Genomic DNA, 16,627 nt, shown 5'->3' with positions numbered 1-16,627 from the left:
AAGATATTCTGATTAGTACCTGGCTTGATTTTTTTAACCACAGGTTGACTATTGCGGTCTCTCATCTGTTTGATATCCAGCAAGTCATGGGGGTTCCCATTATGTCTTGGCCAGAAATAAACAAAAATCCGGGAGCCACTGCTACCACAGTCCACCACAAGTCCATAATTCAGATTTGGATCTTCAGTATCTGTAGCTTCAAGTTCCCCTACCCGAGCCAAATACCTAAACAAGGAAAAAAGAGAGAGTAGCCAGGTCCATGAGAAGCATCACCATCTGTTCAAGAGCCTTCATTAATTGCCTAAATGAGCTAAGCACACAGGAATATAAGTTCTAATGAAACAATACTGGCCATATTTACTATTGCATATTCAGCGACAACTGGTTGACTTGCCTAGAGGCCAATAAAATTAGATAACTAATGCTACTCCCCACCCCACATGTTTAGGGCAGTTCTACAATTGGCTGGGCTAACAAATCTTTTACCAAGCACTAAAGAATTTGTAGGTCAGAATAAACTATTGAGTTTTGTTGTTAAAAGCCACTAAATTTGGAGGTGATTTGTTGTACACTTTAGATAACCATGTTAATAATTTCTTTTCTATTTATCTTTTGAATATATAACCATTATTTATCTTTTGAATATATAACCACTATTTATCTTTTGAATATATAACCATCTATAAAATAAGGAGAACTAAAAGGATCTATCAGGGGCTGGGAGTGTAGCTCAGTGGTACAGTGTATGCTTAGCAAGTGTGAGACCGTGTTTGATCCCCAGCACTGCAAAAGAAGAAAAAAAAACAGGATCTATCTTCAGAACACATACCAAGCAGCTAGGCAGTGGTTTGCTGCACAGCTGCTGCTATTATGACTGACTGGATAAATATTAGGAGAGCAAACAGCAGAAGACTCCCTGGAGAAAAGGGCTGAAAAGTCCAGAAAGAAAAGAAGAATTGATAAAATGCTTCTGAGCACTGAGGCTTTGATTAATACTAAAATTCCCTCAGAACCTGAATGCCTGAAAACTATAAGTATAGCTAACTCTCGTTCAAAGGCTTCAAATGACAAAGATGACATACTGTGTGGGTACACAGATCATAATTTTGAATAAGTATTACTATGCATTGAGCTAAGACAATTATTATTGTCTGAATACATCCCCTGAGAGTTAGGCTCTATATTTTTCCAAGTATTATACCTAAACTCCCTTCCTTATCTATGCCTTGTTCATCTAACATTGTCTTTGGAGTTAACTCCAAATATATAGATCCCTAACAAATATATTTTGCAAAGCTTTAAGGGGAAAAAAAAAAGATTCAAAGTTATAAACACAAAAGGGGTCCATGCAAGTGACTGGTTTGAAGTGTAGGTATCATTAGCTTCGTTGTAAATCCACTCCTAATCAGAACATATCACATCCCTCAGATCAATCTAGCCTGTGTTTCTTGGTGAGTCCACATTGCTTTTCAGACCATATAGATTCCTTGCTGTTGAAATAAAGCAAACTTAAGGGGGAAAAAAGAGCATCTAGAGATAGTTCTATAATCAAAAATAGATACTGAGCACCTATTCTATCCTATAATGCAAAATACATATTTTAAAAATGAGAACATACATTTGTGCTTTAATATAATGCCATAAATTACTGCATAAGGCAAGGTAAGGTAGAAGTTTTATCTGGATCTAAAATAGGAGTTTCTGAAAATAAAGCAGGTGGTACAAATCTGTTACACATAAGAAAGTTTACAATCCTCAAGTTCCCATTTCACCAAGAACCTACCCAAACTAATCAAATTACTGGGCTTGTCCTGGGTTCAGAATCCAATGATCAATTCACAACTCACTCCTGTCACATGAAAGCTGGTCAAAGTCTAGACTCAAGTTACAGAACTCTTGCAAGTGCTGACCGCAGGATTATTTTAGATTGAAATGAAAACAGGAAAGATAATGTACCTCCATCCCAAAGTGGCTTCTTATTTCCCATCACAGTGGTCTTTTTACTTCACATGTTTCACAGGTCTTTGCTTTCCTCCTATGAAAACCACCCTCTCTGTCTCCCTTTGCCAAGATTCTAGATCCTACCTCTTCCTGTTATTGAATTACTTTTCTGTAGAACATTGGTTCTCAAGCTTTAGAGTATCAGGACTCTTTTATATTCTTAAAAATCATTGGACACCCAAGAACTTTTGTGTGCATCTATCTGCATTTGATATAAAATAAAACAGAAATTTTTTAAACATTTGTTCATTTAGATAAAACAAAAACTTCATTACATATTAACACTTCTATGTAAATAGGCTACATTTTCTAAAAAAGCATTTGCAAGATTAGAAGAGTAATATTATTTCACAGTTTTACAAATGTTTAGCCTAGATTAAGAGATAATAGCTAGATTCTCATATTTGCTTCTTTATTCAATCTGCTAAAATATATTGTTTTGGTTAAGTATTTGAGAGAAAATCCAGCCTCCCATATGTTGTTGGAAAAGAGAGGAGTATTTAAAAAAAAAAAAAAAAAGTTTAATGCTGGGGCCTTTAGGCAAGTACTCTACCATTAAGCTACATCCCCAGACCAAGGAGGAGTATTTTAATAGCACTTTTGAAATCACTGGGGATATTCTTTTGTTACTATCCTATAACTCAAAACAGGTAGAATTTCTTAAAGATTAGTTGCAGTGGGAATCTAAAACCCTATTCAAGAACTTTTCATTTGGTTTTCAATCTCTTGGTTTATTGGGGCACAGTGTCTCAAGATTGCAAGTTCAAAGCTAGCCTCAGTAACTCAATGAAATTCTGTCTCAAAATAAAAAAAAAAAAATTAAAATAAAAAGAACTGGAGATGGATCCCAGTGGCAAAGTGTCTCTAGGTTCAATCCTCAGTACCAGGGGGAAAAAAATCTACTGTTTTATCTTGCACTTTGTTTTTGTTTTAAATATTTTTTTAGTTGCCAATGGACATAATACCTTTATTTACTTATTTATGTGGTACTGAGGATTGAACCCATTGCCTCACACATGCTAGGCAAATGCCCTACCACTGAGCCACAAACCCATCCCTTAACTTGCACTTTGCGTGGCTTTTCCCCAAGCATGATTTTGTAACATCATATGCTGGAAAACATTAGTTCACCAAATTATGCAAATCTTCCTAATGTTGACACATAGCATTCTATAGTGTCATAAACTACATTCATTAATATAAGCACCAATCTTGCTCAAAAAATTTTTCAACTCTTGGAAAGTTACCAAATTCAAAACTGCAGCCATAGTTTTCCAAAATTCTAATTTTTCCTTGCAAGTTCAAATTTTATCATTGGCAATAAATTCTGACAGTTGTTTTCATTTCGATAAATTTACTTCATACACGTTCTTTCCCCCCCTTCCCCCCTCCCCCTCCCCACCTCTCTCTTTGGTACTAGGGTTTTAATTCAGGGGCAATTTACCACTGAGCTATATCCCCAGTCCTTTCTATTTTTTATATTGAGACAGGGTTTCACTAAGTTGCTGAGGCTGGCCTCAAACTTGCAATCTTCCTGCTCCAGCCCCTGAATCACTAGGTTTACAGGCATGCATGCACCCATGCCCAATTACTTCATTTTCAAGAAAATGTCTAGGAAACCTCCAAGTCTGAGAACTTTAATTTTTCTGACATTCCTTCTTTCAAGTATAAATTGTGTTCCATAATAAAAGCAACTAGGTTTAGCTCATAACCAATTGCATAAGTGATTTTCATCAAGACTACTATTGTATGCAAAACTGCTTAATACCTACTCTCATCTCATCCCAAAATATACTACATGGAACCGGGTTTTTCCCATTATTATTGTATGACAATGAAGAATACAATAACTACTAGTATGATTTGGTGCCTCTACCTTGATTTTACTCACCATTGCTTTTATACCATCAGAACAGATGCCAGTAGAAAAAGGCAAATACAATGGCAATGGTCAAGGGGTGGAAGCAACCCAAGTGTCCAGCAAAAGATGAACAGATAAACAAAATGTGGTATGAACATACAAAGGAATGTTATTCATCTTTAAAAAGGAAGGAAATCCTTTCATACACCAACGGATGAAGCTTTAGGACATTATGCCAAGGGAAATATGCTAGTCATGAAAAGATAAATACTGTACAATTCCACTTACATGATGTATCTAAAGTAGTACAATTAATAGAAACAGAAAGTAAAATGGTAGAGACAAGTGGCTGGCAGGAAGGAGAAAAGGGAAGTTGTTTAATAGTGTAAAGTTCCAGATTTGCAAGATGAAAAAGTTCTGGGAACTGTTTCACCACAATATAAACATACTTAACTCTGCTGAACTGCACACTTAAAAATGGTTAAGATGAGCAGGGCATGGTGTGATTAAGAGGTTGAGGATGTGGTGCAGTGGTAAAGTGCCACTGCGTTCAATCCTCAATAAAAAAAAAAAAGGTTAAGATGATAAATTGTATGTTTTTTACCACAATAAAAAAGTAAATAAGATCTTAATATTATTATGGAAATAGTTTTGGCCTCACAAGCTCCTTGAAAGGGTCTCAAGTACCCCCAGGAGTCGATAAACACTTGGCAATTTTATTTTTCTCCTTAACATCCATCAGCTTTTCTACCTATTCCTTCCCCTTTTCCCAGTCCTAAGGCACTTCTATTTAACAATGCTGACTCTTTTAATATCCACAACAATTTGAAAAGGCCTGTTTCTTCTGTTCAAAATGGTAGCATGTCATTATTCCCTTTTAGTAGTCAGTTTATATTGCAGTATGAGCCCCGAAGATTTCTTTCACATTTGTTAGACCCTCTCCTAGAGGTTTCTCAAGAGCAGGTACCTTATCTGCAGAATCTTGATATTTGCCACAGTGTTCCTCACATTTCTCTGCCTAAGACTTATCAATCAATACTCATTGTGTCCTAGAGCTCACAACATGATGCTGTTGGTTTCTTGGTAACTCCTCCCTGTCTTTGTACAGCTGGTATATTCAAAATCAATTGGTCTTTTAGAACATTTCAGTGACTTTCCAAAGTATCCTGTTACACTTTCTGATTTCTGCCAAAATAAGCAACTTTATACACCTCTAATTTTGGTGCAACTTAACTTTGCTTTCTCTTCCCTTAGAAGTCTTCATGTATAATGGCAAAAAAAAAAAAAAAAAAAAAAAATCAGCTGTCATTAGATCACAAGGCAGATAGAAAGGACCAGATGGCATTTCTGCTGTGTCCCAGATGATTCTTTTGATAAGTCAATGCAGGAAGCAGAAAGTCTCCATTTTTCTTGTTTTGTATACAAATGAGTAACTGAAGAACAATTTTCCCCTTTGGGAGTTAACAGAATTACCTCTTTCTGGAACTCTGCCCTCTTTAGACCCTCATCAGTCTTCTTATACTTTTCAACCACCCAACAGTCTTCATCTCTGTATGGATCACTTGTCCTTTTCTGGATTTTTCTATTTATGATTTGCAGCCCACAACTTGGCCATTATAGTCAATTATTTGAACTGCTGAACCCTCTTGCTTTCCTAATGCTGCACTAAACCAATCTATAAAGAAGACTTATAGCCCAGGAGAAAAGTTCCAAAAGCTTTGCAATCCCTCACATCCACCTTCCAAAGAGAGGTCTGATTCTCCATCATACACTCACCCTCCCCCATGTCATGTACATATACACACATGCACTCTTTCCCTTTGAGAAACACAATTTTCCATTAGTCACTGCTGAGTAAATTAAAAGAAAGTTATCCATCCACAAATAATCACCCCAAGTAGAACTGGAAAACAAAAGCTTTTCGCTGCCATTATCCTAAAAACATTAACAGCATTAGTGTTGTAACTGACCAAACCATTACCTAGCTTACAAAATCAACATTAATTATATCACTTTCAGCGTTCCAATAGAACTCAGTGATGTACCAAAAGTCAATAAATGAGTACCCCATCAGTGTGGGTCTACCAGCTCTTTGTTAAATGTTATACTTTTCAACCACTATTCAGGACTTAGAACCAAATATAATGACATTATTACTAAAGTAACTACACATGAATGATGACAGTAATACACATCCAGAAAAACATCTTGTAAGGTTACTGCTTACCTCCTAACAAGATTAATCAGAGCAGACAGGAACATTTATAATTTAAAGCCCTGCTTATAAACTCTAAAAACACCATTAAGATCAAGTAAATGAATGAATGTGAACAGATGCTTTCAGTCATGCCAGCAAAAATCTCTAAATTGCTCTACATAAGAACACTTCCAGGTGCAGTGATGCATGCCTGGAATCTCAGCAACTCAGGAGGCCAAGGCAGGATTATCCAAGGCCAGCCTCAGCAACTTAGTGAGACCCTGTCTCTAAATAGAAAAATAAAAAGGGCTGGGGATGGGGATGTAGCTTGGGTGTTAGAGAACCCCTGGGTTCAATCTCCAGTACACACACACACACACACACACACACACACCAAAAATATCTTAATTTTATCTGCGTATCCTAAGCTTATCATTTTTATCCTAACCAAAAGTAATGCCCCTTTCTGACTTTTTTTTAAACAAAATTAAAGAAGGCTGGTACTGAGCCAATCACAGACATAGAACCTCTCACTCAGTTATTCTCAGATAGATAGCAAAGGAAGATGAAGGTACAATTTTTCCACAGCTACAAAAGAAAGTCTTCAGACCAATAGTTCAACCAGACAAAATTTTACTCTCTAATGAAGATAGTAGTGAGGCTACTGAAAAGTAAACAATATTAAACATTAAGGCTTAAAAAATGTGCTAAATATACAGAATATTTGGTAAGAATAATTTACTGTTTATTTAATATATATTACATGTGTGTTGTATATAATATCACTATATATGTATGTAATATATATTTATACACACACTAAAAGTGCCCCTTACACTAAAAATAAATTTTAACAATTAACCCAGCACCTAGGGCAGTGCCTTAAATATGGTAAACCTAGCACTGTCCAACAGAACTTCCTGATATGATGGAAATATTCTCTATTTACATTGTCCAATAGGATAGCCACTAGCTACATGTAGTCATTGAGCACTTGAAATGTGTTTAATGCAAGTAAACTGAATTTTTTATTTCAAATTCACTAATCACTTGTAGGTAATGACTACTTATTAGATAACCACAGCATAGCTATTCAATAATATCTGTTGATTAAGTGAATAAATGAATAAATATACAAATGATAAATACATATTAAGTCTGAATACATCATTGGATCATGTCTTGATTAATCTATAACACATGCTAAATAAATAATTGATTTAAATACACATTAACACAAAAAATCTATTTTTTAAATTTTTTTCTTTTAATATTTTTTTAAGTGTCAATGGACCTTTATTTTACTTATTTATATGCAGTGCTGAGAATCAAACCCAGGGCCTCACACATGCTAGGCAAGCACTCTACCACTGATCCACAACCCCAGCCCAACACACACAAAAAAAATCTTAAAAACATAACACTCCTACTTATATGGGGACAGGGCATGTATGAGAAATCTTTGTACTTTCAGCTTCAAGAAGCTATAAAACTAAAACTGTTCTAAAAAGTAAAATCTTGGCCATTATAGTCAATTATTTGTATTGAAAAATACAAAACAAAAAACAGCTTTAGATTTCTAGGCTTACTGATGCCCCAAATTGCAATTCTGATGCAAATCTCTTGCTTTCTTCTTCAGAAGCAATGTGGCTTGCATTCACAATTTAAAAAAATATATATGATTTTGAAACTACTAAAGGAAAAAACACACAGGCTTCTAAAGTCATGAGTCATATTACCTGAGAAGAGATTTGCTAAATTTCACCAATATCTGAAAAGAATTCAAATAAAAATGTTTTTTAATACAAAATAATTAAATTAAAATATTTTTAAAACATTAACTTCTTTCACACATATTAAAACACAAAAATGCAATGTGCAAGAGAAACTATCATATCTAACTAAATAAATGCCTTATTTATCGAAACCACAGAAGAATGAATGCAAAATTCCTCTGGGCACATTTTCATGATCTAAGGTTTTCAAACTTGCATCTGTGAAGATATTTGTAAGCGTGTTCCTGGAAGCATAGCACATTCCGTGCATCACCACAAAATACTGATAAAAATTTAATAATGTGAATTCAGAACAGTTTAAGTAGGAAAAAAATATGGTTATATTTGTAGTAATACAAAAATCAAAACTATAAGCACCTGCCTTAAAAATATTTTAAGCTGTTGAACTAAGGTGATAGGTATTTCCATTAATTCCTAGTTACCTGCTTGATCATTTGATCATAAGCTAGTGTTCCCAGTGCTTAAGCAGTAGCAGATGCCACAAAAAATAAATTAGTCAATCAATGCACTAGACAGTCCTAGATGTTATCCTCTTTTAAAAGTACAAATGACAGGAGTACGAAGCAGCTATTTTTACTCCAACTTCATACATAAAGAAAATGAAATTCCAGAACTTGTAAGGAGCCTGCCCCTGTCACCAGACTAGCAAATGATTAGGGCTAATTAGCTCTAAACCAATCTTCTTTCCCCTACACCACAATACCTCCTCCTTACAGCAAATGGTTCTCAACCTAGGCTGCATATTAGAATTCCCTCAACAAAATGCCCTACTACTTTCATTTGGTAATGGTCCTCAAATGATTTAGATATGCAAAGATTAAAAATCAATTATTTAATATCAATATTAATATAAATTATTAGACTATGTTTAACTGAATACATAGAACTACTTACCACTATAGAAATTGTCTGTAGAAATTGGGTTTCCTCACCCTTAGGATATCAGATTATTACTAATTGTTACCATCAGTGTGCCTACAGCTATTGACACACCTCACCTCACCTGCATATTCCAATGTGACATTATTCTGTTACATTAAGAGAGAACCATATGAATAAAAGTGTGTGTACAAGAAAAGCAAGCAGGTTTTATGTAATATAGACTATCTTATCAGTAAAATACATGCACTTTTAGGACATGAGCTTAGTGATATAAAATTTGGTTCCTCATGGGCCTCTTCTGACAAATTTCTGATTCTTAACTTTGTTCCCGATTCCTACCTATGTACAGGTTCTAATTCTTTGCTCCTGATTCTACACAGCTGCATATAAACTATTATCTCACTGGGAAATAATTATTCCTTCAAGTCTGTCTCTGTAATTAGATCATGAACTATGAGTTCAGAAGCCACGTTTTATTCATCTTTGTACCCCAGTGCCTAACAATTTCATGCATATCAAGCTGTCAGCAAATGTTTACCTCCTACATGATTCATGGGTGAAGTTTAATGAGATATGGTAATCTGTGACAATATGTACATAACCTTTCATTAATAACAATGAGTCCTAGGCTACGTGGCTGCTGGCTGCTGGCTACTGTGCAAGAGCCTTACAGGATATTAACACTTGGATAACGACATTACAGTGTGCAGTCTGTGTGCTCCTCAGCTCTGCAGCTGTTTCAGTTAATTCAACCTAATAAGTATTTATTGAATCTGGTCACTTGGCATACTGTGGAAAATAATAACTATCGGATCAGGGTCCAGTGGCATGGCTCAGCAGTGTAGTGTCAGCCTACAATGCACAAGGCCCTGGGTTTGGTCCCCAGTACCACACACACAAAACAAAACAAAACAAAACAAAACAAAAAAAACTACTGAATCACTCCTCCTCCCACTTGTGGTTCAAATGTTTTTACTTCTCTCAATCCATGTTTCTGCCACCCAAGTTCTGGACACCATCATCTCTATTGAAGTATTCCAATTAGTCTCTCTGCTTTATCTTTTATTCCCCTCCAATTCATTCTTCACAATGCCACCAAAGTGAACTTTCTTCAAAAAGCAAGTCAGATCAAAATACTCTCAAAAATCTTTTAGAGTCTCCCCTCTATCCTTAGGATAATATCTAACCCCCTAAAATGGCTTAGGAGACCCAGCCTGATCTACATCTCCATTTATACAGCTCACTACTCACTCCCTAATTGTCTCTCTGGCCATATAAACTAATCTATATGGAATTCCATAATTAGACCATGTTGTTTTCCTGTGAGAAAATGTACTTTGGTTTGTCAAGAAAATCCCAATAAGCATTAAAGAAACTAAACTTATGGATTTAGGTCTCCAATGTTAACAGGTTTCTTAAAGCCAACTGTTGAGTACTATAGTCACCCAAACAGTGCTTCCTCTTCAGGAAAGGAAGATTCAGACAATACAAATGAATAGCGCTGCTACAGAAAGAAAGGTGGGAAACATGAGCTTCTTGAGGAAAGGTACCAAAGTCTCCCTGTCCTCATATCTATTATCACCTCCACACAGTGGCTGCTCAATAAAGTTTTTTTTTTTTTTTTAGAGAATTTTTCAACGTTTATTTTTCAGTTCTCGGCGGACACAACATCTTTGTTGGTATGTGGTGCTGAGGATCGAACCCGGGCCGCACGCATGCCAGGCCAGCGCGCTACCACCTGAGCCACATCCCCAGCCCAATAAAGTTTTATTTAATGAATTAATGACAAGAATTAATAGAAAACACATACTGGGGACAGATTCACCCAATAACGAAAAGAAGAGTAGGCATGTGTCTCAATTCTGACCAAAAGAGATTCAAGGAAAGGGTTGCTCGAGGTTTATGGGAAGGTAGTTCATTCTCAGAAGAGGGCCATGGAGCACCACAGGACATGAGTGAGGATGCATGTTGCTTTGCTTGCTACTGACTCCTGTTTTGCAACCATTAAACTAGCTGACTTTGTGGAAAATGGAGAGGAGACAGAGATTCCCATCTTGCTAGCCAATGTTGAACTTGTGGTCCCTCTATCCCTGGACTTCTGGTTTTGTAAGCCAATAAACTTTTTTATTATTTAAGTCAGTTTTGGCTGTTACTTGCTGCCTGAAGTCTCCTGATACATATCTGAGGAGCAATAAGGAAAAGAAAATTCTAAAATAAATTAGAAAATCATTTTGAAGATGAACACAACATGCCATCATTTAATTTTGTAGCTTCTGCAGAAACTAACCACAAAAAAAAGAAAAACAATCAAATGAATCACTGTTATAAAAGAATGCAGATCTTCTGTGCAATTGGTATGGCACTGAAAGAATGTCAAGTAACTCAGATGAGTTTTCCATGAAAAATGATATTCAGTTTTCACCAGGTAGAATTAACAGTAGATTAGATACTACAGAAGAAAGTGCTAATGAACTTGAAAACACAGCAATAAAATATCCAAATCAAACACAGGGGGAAAAAAAAAACCTACTGGGGGGAAAAAAAAGATAATCAGTGAGCTGTGGAAAATATTACATGGTTCCATATATATGCAACTGGAGTCCCCAAAGGAGAACTGGGGAGGACAGAAAAATATATTTAGAAATAACTGGCAAACTTTTTCCAAATTTGATTAAAAACTACAAATCCGTAGATCCAAAAATTCAAGGACCACACTTTATCTTTGTATCACCATGCTTATCACAATGTCACGCACACAGCAAATTCTCAGCAAATGTTTCTCCCAAATAAGAATCACAAATTATTTAGGAAACTATAACAAAGCACATTATGATCAAATTGCTTAAAACCAGTGATAAAAAGAAAATCTTAGCCGGTCACAGCGGTGCACACCTGTAATCCCAGCAGCTTGGGAAACTGAGACAAGAGGATCACAAGTTCTAGGTGAGCCTCGGCAACTTAGTGGGGCACTAAGCAATGTAGCTAGATCCTGTCTCAAAATAAAAAAGGGCTGGGGATATGGCTCAGTGGTTAAGTGCCTTGAGTTTAATCTCTGGTGCCTATAGAAAGAAAAGAAAATCTTAAAAGGCTGGACACAGTGGTGTACACATGTATCCCAGTGACTTAGGAGGCTGGAGCAGGAGGAAAGCAAGCTCAAGGCCAGTGTCAGCAACTTAGTGTCTCAATATAAAAAAAATTAAAAGGACTGGGGATGTAGCTCAGTTGTAAAGCACCCCTGGGTTCAATCCCCAGTCAAAAGAAAGATGGAAAAGAAGGAAGAAATAAAGGGAAGGAAAAGAAAGAAAATCTTAAAAGCTGTCAGAGGAAAAAAACACATTATATACAGAAAGATGAAAGATAAAAATGACAGCAGACTTCTCCACAAGAAGAATGCCAGCCAAAAGTCAAGAGAGCATCATCTTTAAAATAATCAAAGAAAAAAACCAATTGACCTAGAGTTCTACAACCAATGAATATTTCTTTTAAAAGGAAAACAAAATAAGGATTTCTTCTGTCATACAAAAATTGAAGAAATTCATCACCTGCAGACTTGCTCTGCTAGAAATTGAAAGAAAATTCTTTAGAAAAAAAGGGAAATGACACCAGATGGAAATAAAGATCTGTACAAAAAAAAAAAAAAAAAAAAAAAGAAGAACCCAGAAATAGTAAATACATGGGTAAATATACAAGTCTTTTTTTTCTTATTTTTAAAAATCTCTTTAAAAGATAATTGACTGTTTAAAGCAAAGATAATAACAACATATGTGGAAGTTATATGTAAGAAATACAATGTACGACAACTATAGCACAGAGACCCAGGGGAACGGAGGAATGAAAGTATACTACTGTTAGGTTGTTATAATTTGTGAAGAGGTGTGATATTACTTTAATAGACTCTGGTAAGTTCAAGATGTATACTATAAACCTAAAGCAATCACTTTAAAAAAGAGTTATATCTTTTAAGCAAACAAAAAAGATAAAATGTAATCAGAAAAAAAATACACACTCAATTTAAAAAAAAAGAAAAGAGGAAAGGGCTGGGGCTGGGGCTCAGTGGTAGAGCATTTGCCTGGCATATGTGAGGCCCTGGGTTTGGTTCTCAGCACCACATATAAATAAATAAAATAAAGGTCTATCAACAACTAAAAAAAAAAATGAAAAAAAAAGAGGAAACATGAACAAAATGTGACAAATAGAAAACAAACAGCAATATAGATTAAACTCAATTAATAATTAAGTGTAAGTGGCCTAAACACCCCAATTAAAAAGCAGAGATTGGGGCTGGGGTTGTGGCTCAGTGGTACAGCACTTGCCTAGCACATGTGAGGCCCTGGGTTCGATCCTCAGCATTACATAAAAATAAATAAATAAAATAAAGGTACTATGTCCAACTACAACTAAAAAATAAATATTTTTTTTAAAAAGCAGAGATTGTCAGACTGGATAAAAAGTGAGGCTGAACTAAACAGTAACTAGAAGCAGCCCACTTTAAATACTAAGATAAAAATAGGCTAAAACTAAGAGCACAAACTAAAGATCAATCATGCTAACATTAATCAAAAGAAAGCTGAAGCAGTTGTAATAATACCAGAATAGTAGCTTTCAGAGCAAACAATATAATCAAGGACAAAGAGAATCATTTAACAGTACAGGGATCAATTCATCAAGGATGCACAAAAATCCTAAACATTTATGCACCCAGTAAGTCAGCCCACCAAAACAAGAAAATAGAAAGATGCCTTTCATGATTAAAAGGCAGTATCAGCATTTCTGAATCAAAATTGAACACAGATAAAATGGAGCTTAAGATTTTTCTTAAGTAATAAATAACATGCAATCTTTACTATTAAAAGTACAATATCCCCCCAAAGGGCCAAAGTAGTAGTATGTTAAACAGCTTATCAAAATGTCAATGACTTCAGTGCCAAAGCAGCTCAGTGATCTAAAGCTGACTCACCTTTCATACTGCCTATCTCTTGGTAATGATGCACCCCAATGTCGAAAGTCCATGATTAACATAAGTAAAAGGAGACAGGATATGAAGAAGAGCCCCAGGAATGCTACCCGCTGACGGAGAAATGGGCTCACTGTGGGCACAGTGAAGTACCAGGAAGCTGGGCAGAGGTAGGAAAAACTGATCCTGAAATGAGACAAATATAAATTAAGCCTGAAAAGTCTCCAAGATTGAGTGCTTAAAGTGGGTTTTAAATTGGATAAAAGCCCTCCTAATAAAGACCAAAAAAAATGCCAAAAAAAAAAGTCTATTGTTTTAATCTCAAAATTTAAAAAAGCACCTATATTGTTCATGGTGCTTCTATGCAAATCAGAAAAGTCTTATCTTCTCTTTCCAAACTCTGTACTTTTGTGTGCAATTCAAAGAATTAATCTCATATCAATGAAAAGATCACCAAGCTCCTGTAGGAACTTATAACACTGGAGAATCAGACCAACTACAACATTACCACCAGGAACGCTGACAAGAAACTGGATAGTCAGAAAAATTACTCAACTTACTTTTTAAATGTTTTAATAAGTTATATATTCACATGGTAAATAAATAAATAAAACAGTTCAAAATTTAGTGAAAAGTGAATCTTTTTATCTGACCCCACCACCTCTCTCTCTAAGAGGTAACCACTGCTACGACTTTCAATGTATCTTTCTAGGAATAGTCTATGGCTACACAGGCATAAATACATAGCAATACATGTAGTAATATCTGTGTGTGTGTGTGCCCATTCCCTTGGTCTTACAAAAATGGTAGCACAAAAAATGGTTCTGCTTCTTTCCTTCACTCTCTTTTGCAACCGTCCCATATTGGGTTATGTAGATCTACATTTATCTTTAAAACAAAAAAGTTTCAGAGAATTATAATATATGGATAACTGTATTCAATTGTGAAGTTCACTTTCTATAGTGATTCAAAAAATAATGCCAGTTTAACTTCCTCAAGGGACATTTAGCTTCACTCAGATGGAAATCTGAAAGAATATTACAATCTAGCACTTTTCAGAGCTGAGAAAACAAACTCCCTCTACAATCCTAGGGTCACTGGATGAAAATTATTTATTGCACCTGCCTTCAAAAAAACACAGCTTTGACCATCTTTGCATACTCCTGGACAGGAAGCAAAGTCCAGGTGCAGCCTCAGGGCAGACCTCACAGATAATAGTCTCAGGATCCCCTCCCCACGGTCCTCCTGCCATACTCCATTGAAGTCCCCAATCAGGGAGAAAGTGTGCAGCCTTACCTAGCCATGGGTTCCCTTCAGTGGTCTGTCACCTCCTTTTTCTTTTGACCTGAGAAGGTGGATTCCTTGTCCCAGGCATCTCCTAAGTCTGCAGCCTGGAAAGAGTTGGCTGGGTTTCAGGCTTACCTCCAGCAGTGCCCACGAGACTAGACCTTCACGAGAATTCCACATCTCCCACCCATTTCCCGGCTCCCACTCAGTGTCTGTCCTTTCTCATTCCTCAGGCCCAGAGGACCCCCTATCCGGGTAGATCTGGAAGTGGAGCGTTCCCGTGGGCCAGCTCCGTCTTCGAGGAATCTGCAATCCCCAGGTAGAGAGGGTCCCCATTTCCTCTCCCCGTCTCCCCCGGTCCCGCAGCTCTCCCGCATTCCCACTCACAGGATCGAGCGGCCCGCCGGTCCCTCGGCACCGCTCGGATCCGCCGTGTCCACAGCTGCTCCTACAGCCTCCAGCCCAGCCGGAAGGAGGGCCGGAGCCGGCGGCGGCGCCACGTCCCCAAGGAAACCGCACGGAGCCAATGAGTGACATGGGACCCGGGAGACAGGCCCGCCCCCTACGCAGCCAGAGCGAAGGGCGAACCCGCTGCGCCGGCAGCACGTCCATCCGCCAGAATGGCGAATCCCCAAGAGCGCACAGCATCTAATGCCCGCCCCGGGATTTCCAGCCACGTCCAATCGGAAAGGCGTCGTGTCGAGTCTCCGCCTGGAAAGGCGGGCGATGGGCGCACAGGTGAAAGATGCCCGGACACGCTGTGTGGGCTGCCCTCACGGTGGCGCGAGTTCACTACGGGACACTCTCCGCAGCTGTTCCTAGGACCTAGGGCTCGGGTTGGTGGGTCTCAGGGTGTTCGCGACAGAAGTGCATCCCATGCCCACAACCCATTGGAGGTTCGTGCCCACCATCCTTCCCTGACAGAATGGCAGTTCTCCCAAACCTTCCCTATAGCCCACCAAAAGTGATGTCCTGTCCCATGAGAAAAACATAAATCCTAGACGATGTCTTCATTAAACTACTTATGGTCATCCATTCAAAATGCTTTGAATACGTGTGCCACCCATTACGAGCTTTTGGGTCTCTGCCCTCCTGGAGCTTAAGAATCTAAATGTTTTTAGTCTTCTTTGCTTTCCCCAGTCCTCTCTTATTTCCCCGAGGGAGTCGCTTGGACAACATAAAGACTTAAGATTTTCGCAACCTGACATTTGAAACCCTAATTGTGAACTTATTTTTAGTAGTTATTGAAAGAATGAAAATATTTAAAGTAATGCATAATGTCTTAAGTCTTCCTAAATCAAGATTTTGGTTAAAATGCTTTTAGAAATATTAAAAGCAAGAATGAGTCTTTTTTTAAAAACTAAAGCATAAAATGGTTCTAAATATAAAATAAAGTCATGTAAAAAAATTTTAAAAAAAGATTTTCGCAACCTGTCACGTTTTCATCGTTCCATGACCCGCCCCAATCGCATCTTCTGCAACCCGTCGCCTACCTTCAATAACTCTCTCCACGCACCCCTTCTCTGCCTGTTAGCCAGACCAACTCAGCTTATCCCTTGTCATTTGTCTTAAGGGTCATCTTCTAAAAGACTTACCTGACCTACACTTCTTTTATATATACATACTTATGGTTCCCCTTACCACTTTGA

At 37.2% G+C, this 16,627-nt stretch overlaps 1 protein-coding gene across 3 annotated transcripts in view; it reads right to left on the bottom strand.

Moving 5' to 3' along the window:
• Positions 1-15,473, bottom strand: part of ENTPD7 (ectonucleoside triphosphate diphosphohydrolase 7) — a 44,218-nt gene extending 28,745 nt beyond the window's left edge. For all 3 annotated transcript variants that reach the window (XM_081268476.1, XM_081268475.1, XM_081268477.1), the window contains exons 1-4: positions 15,366-15,473; positions 14,988-15,082; positions 13,695-13,877; positions 20-225 (exon numbers count right to left, since the gene is read on the bottom strand). In XM_081268476.1, coding sequence (XP_081124602.1) covers positions 20-225; positions 13,695-13,877; positions 14,988-14,995 — 397 coding nt within the window. In that variant the 5' untranslated portion in view covers positions 14,996-15,082; positions 15,366-15,473. The remainder of the gene's footprint in view (positions 1-19; positions 226-13,694; positions 13,878-14,987; positions 15,083-15,365) is intronic.
• Positions 15,474-16,627: the final 1,154 nt, after the last annotated feature.

Source organism: Spermophilus citellus (assembly GCF_964194105.1).
Source record: "Spermophilus citellus genome assembly, chromosome: 15".
Lineage (NCBI taxonomy): Eukaryota > Metazoa > Chordata > Mammalia > Rodentia > Sciuridae > Spermophilus > Spermophilus citellus.
The sequence above is the reverse complement of the archived record's forward strand: the minus strand, read 5'-3'. Positions and strand labels throughout refer to the sequence as shown.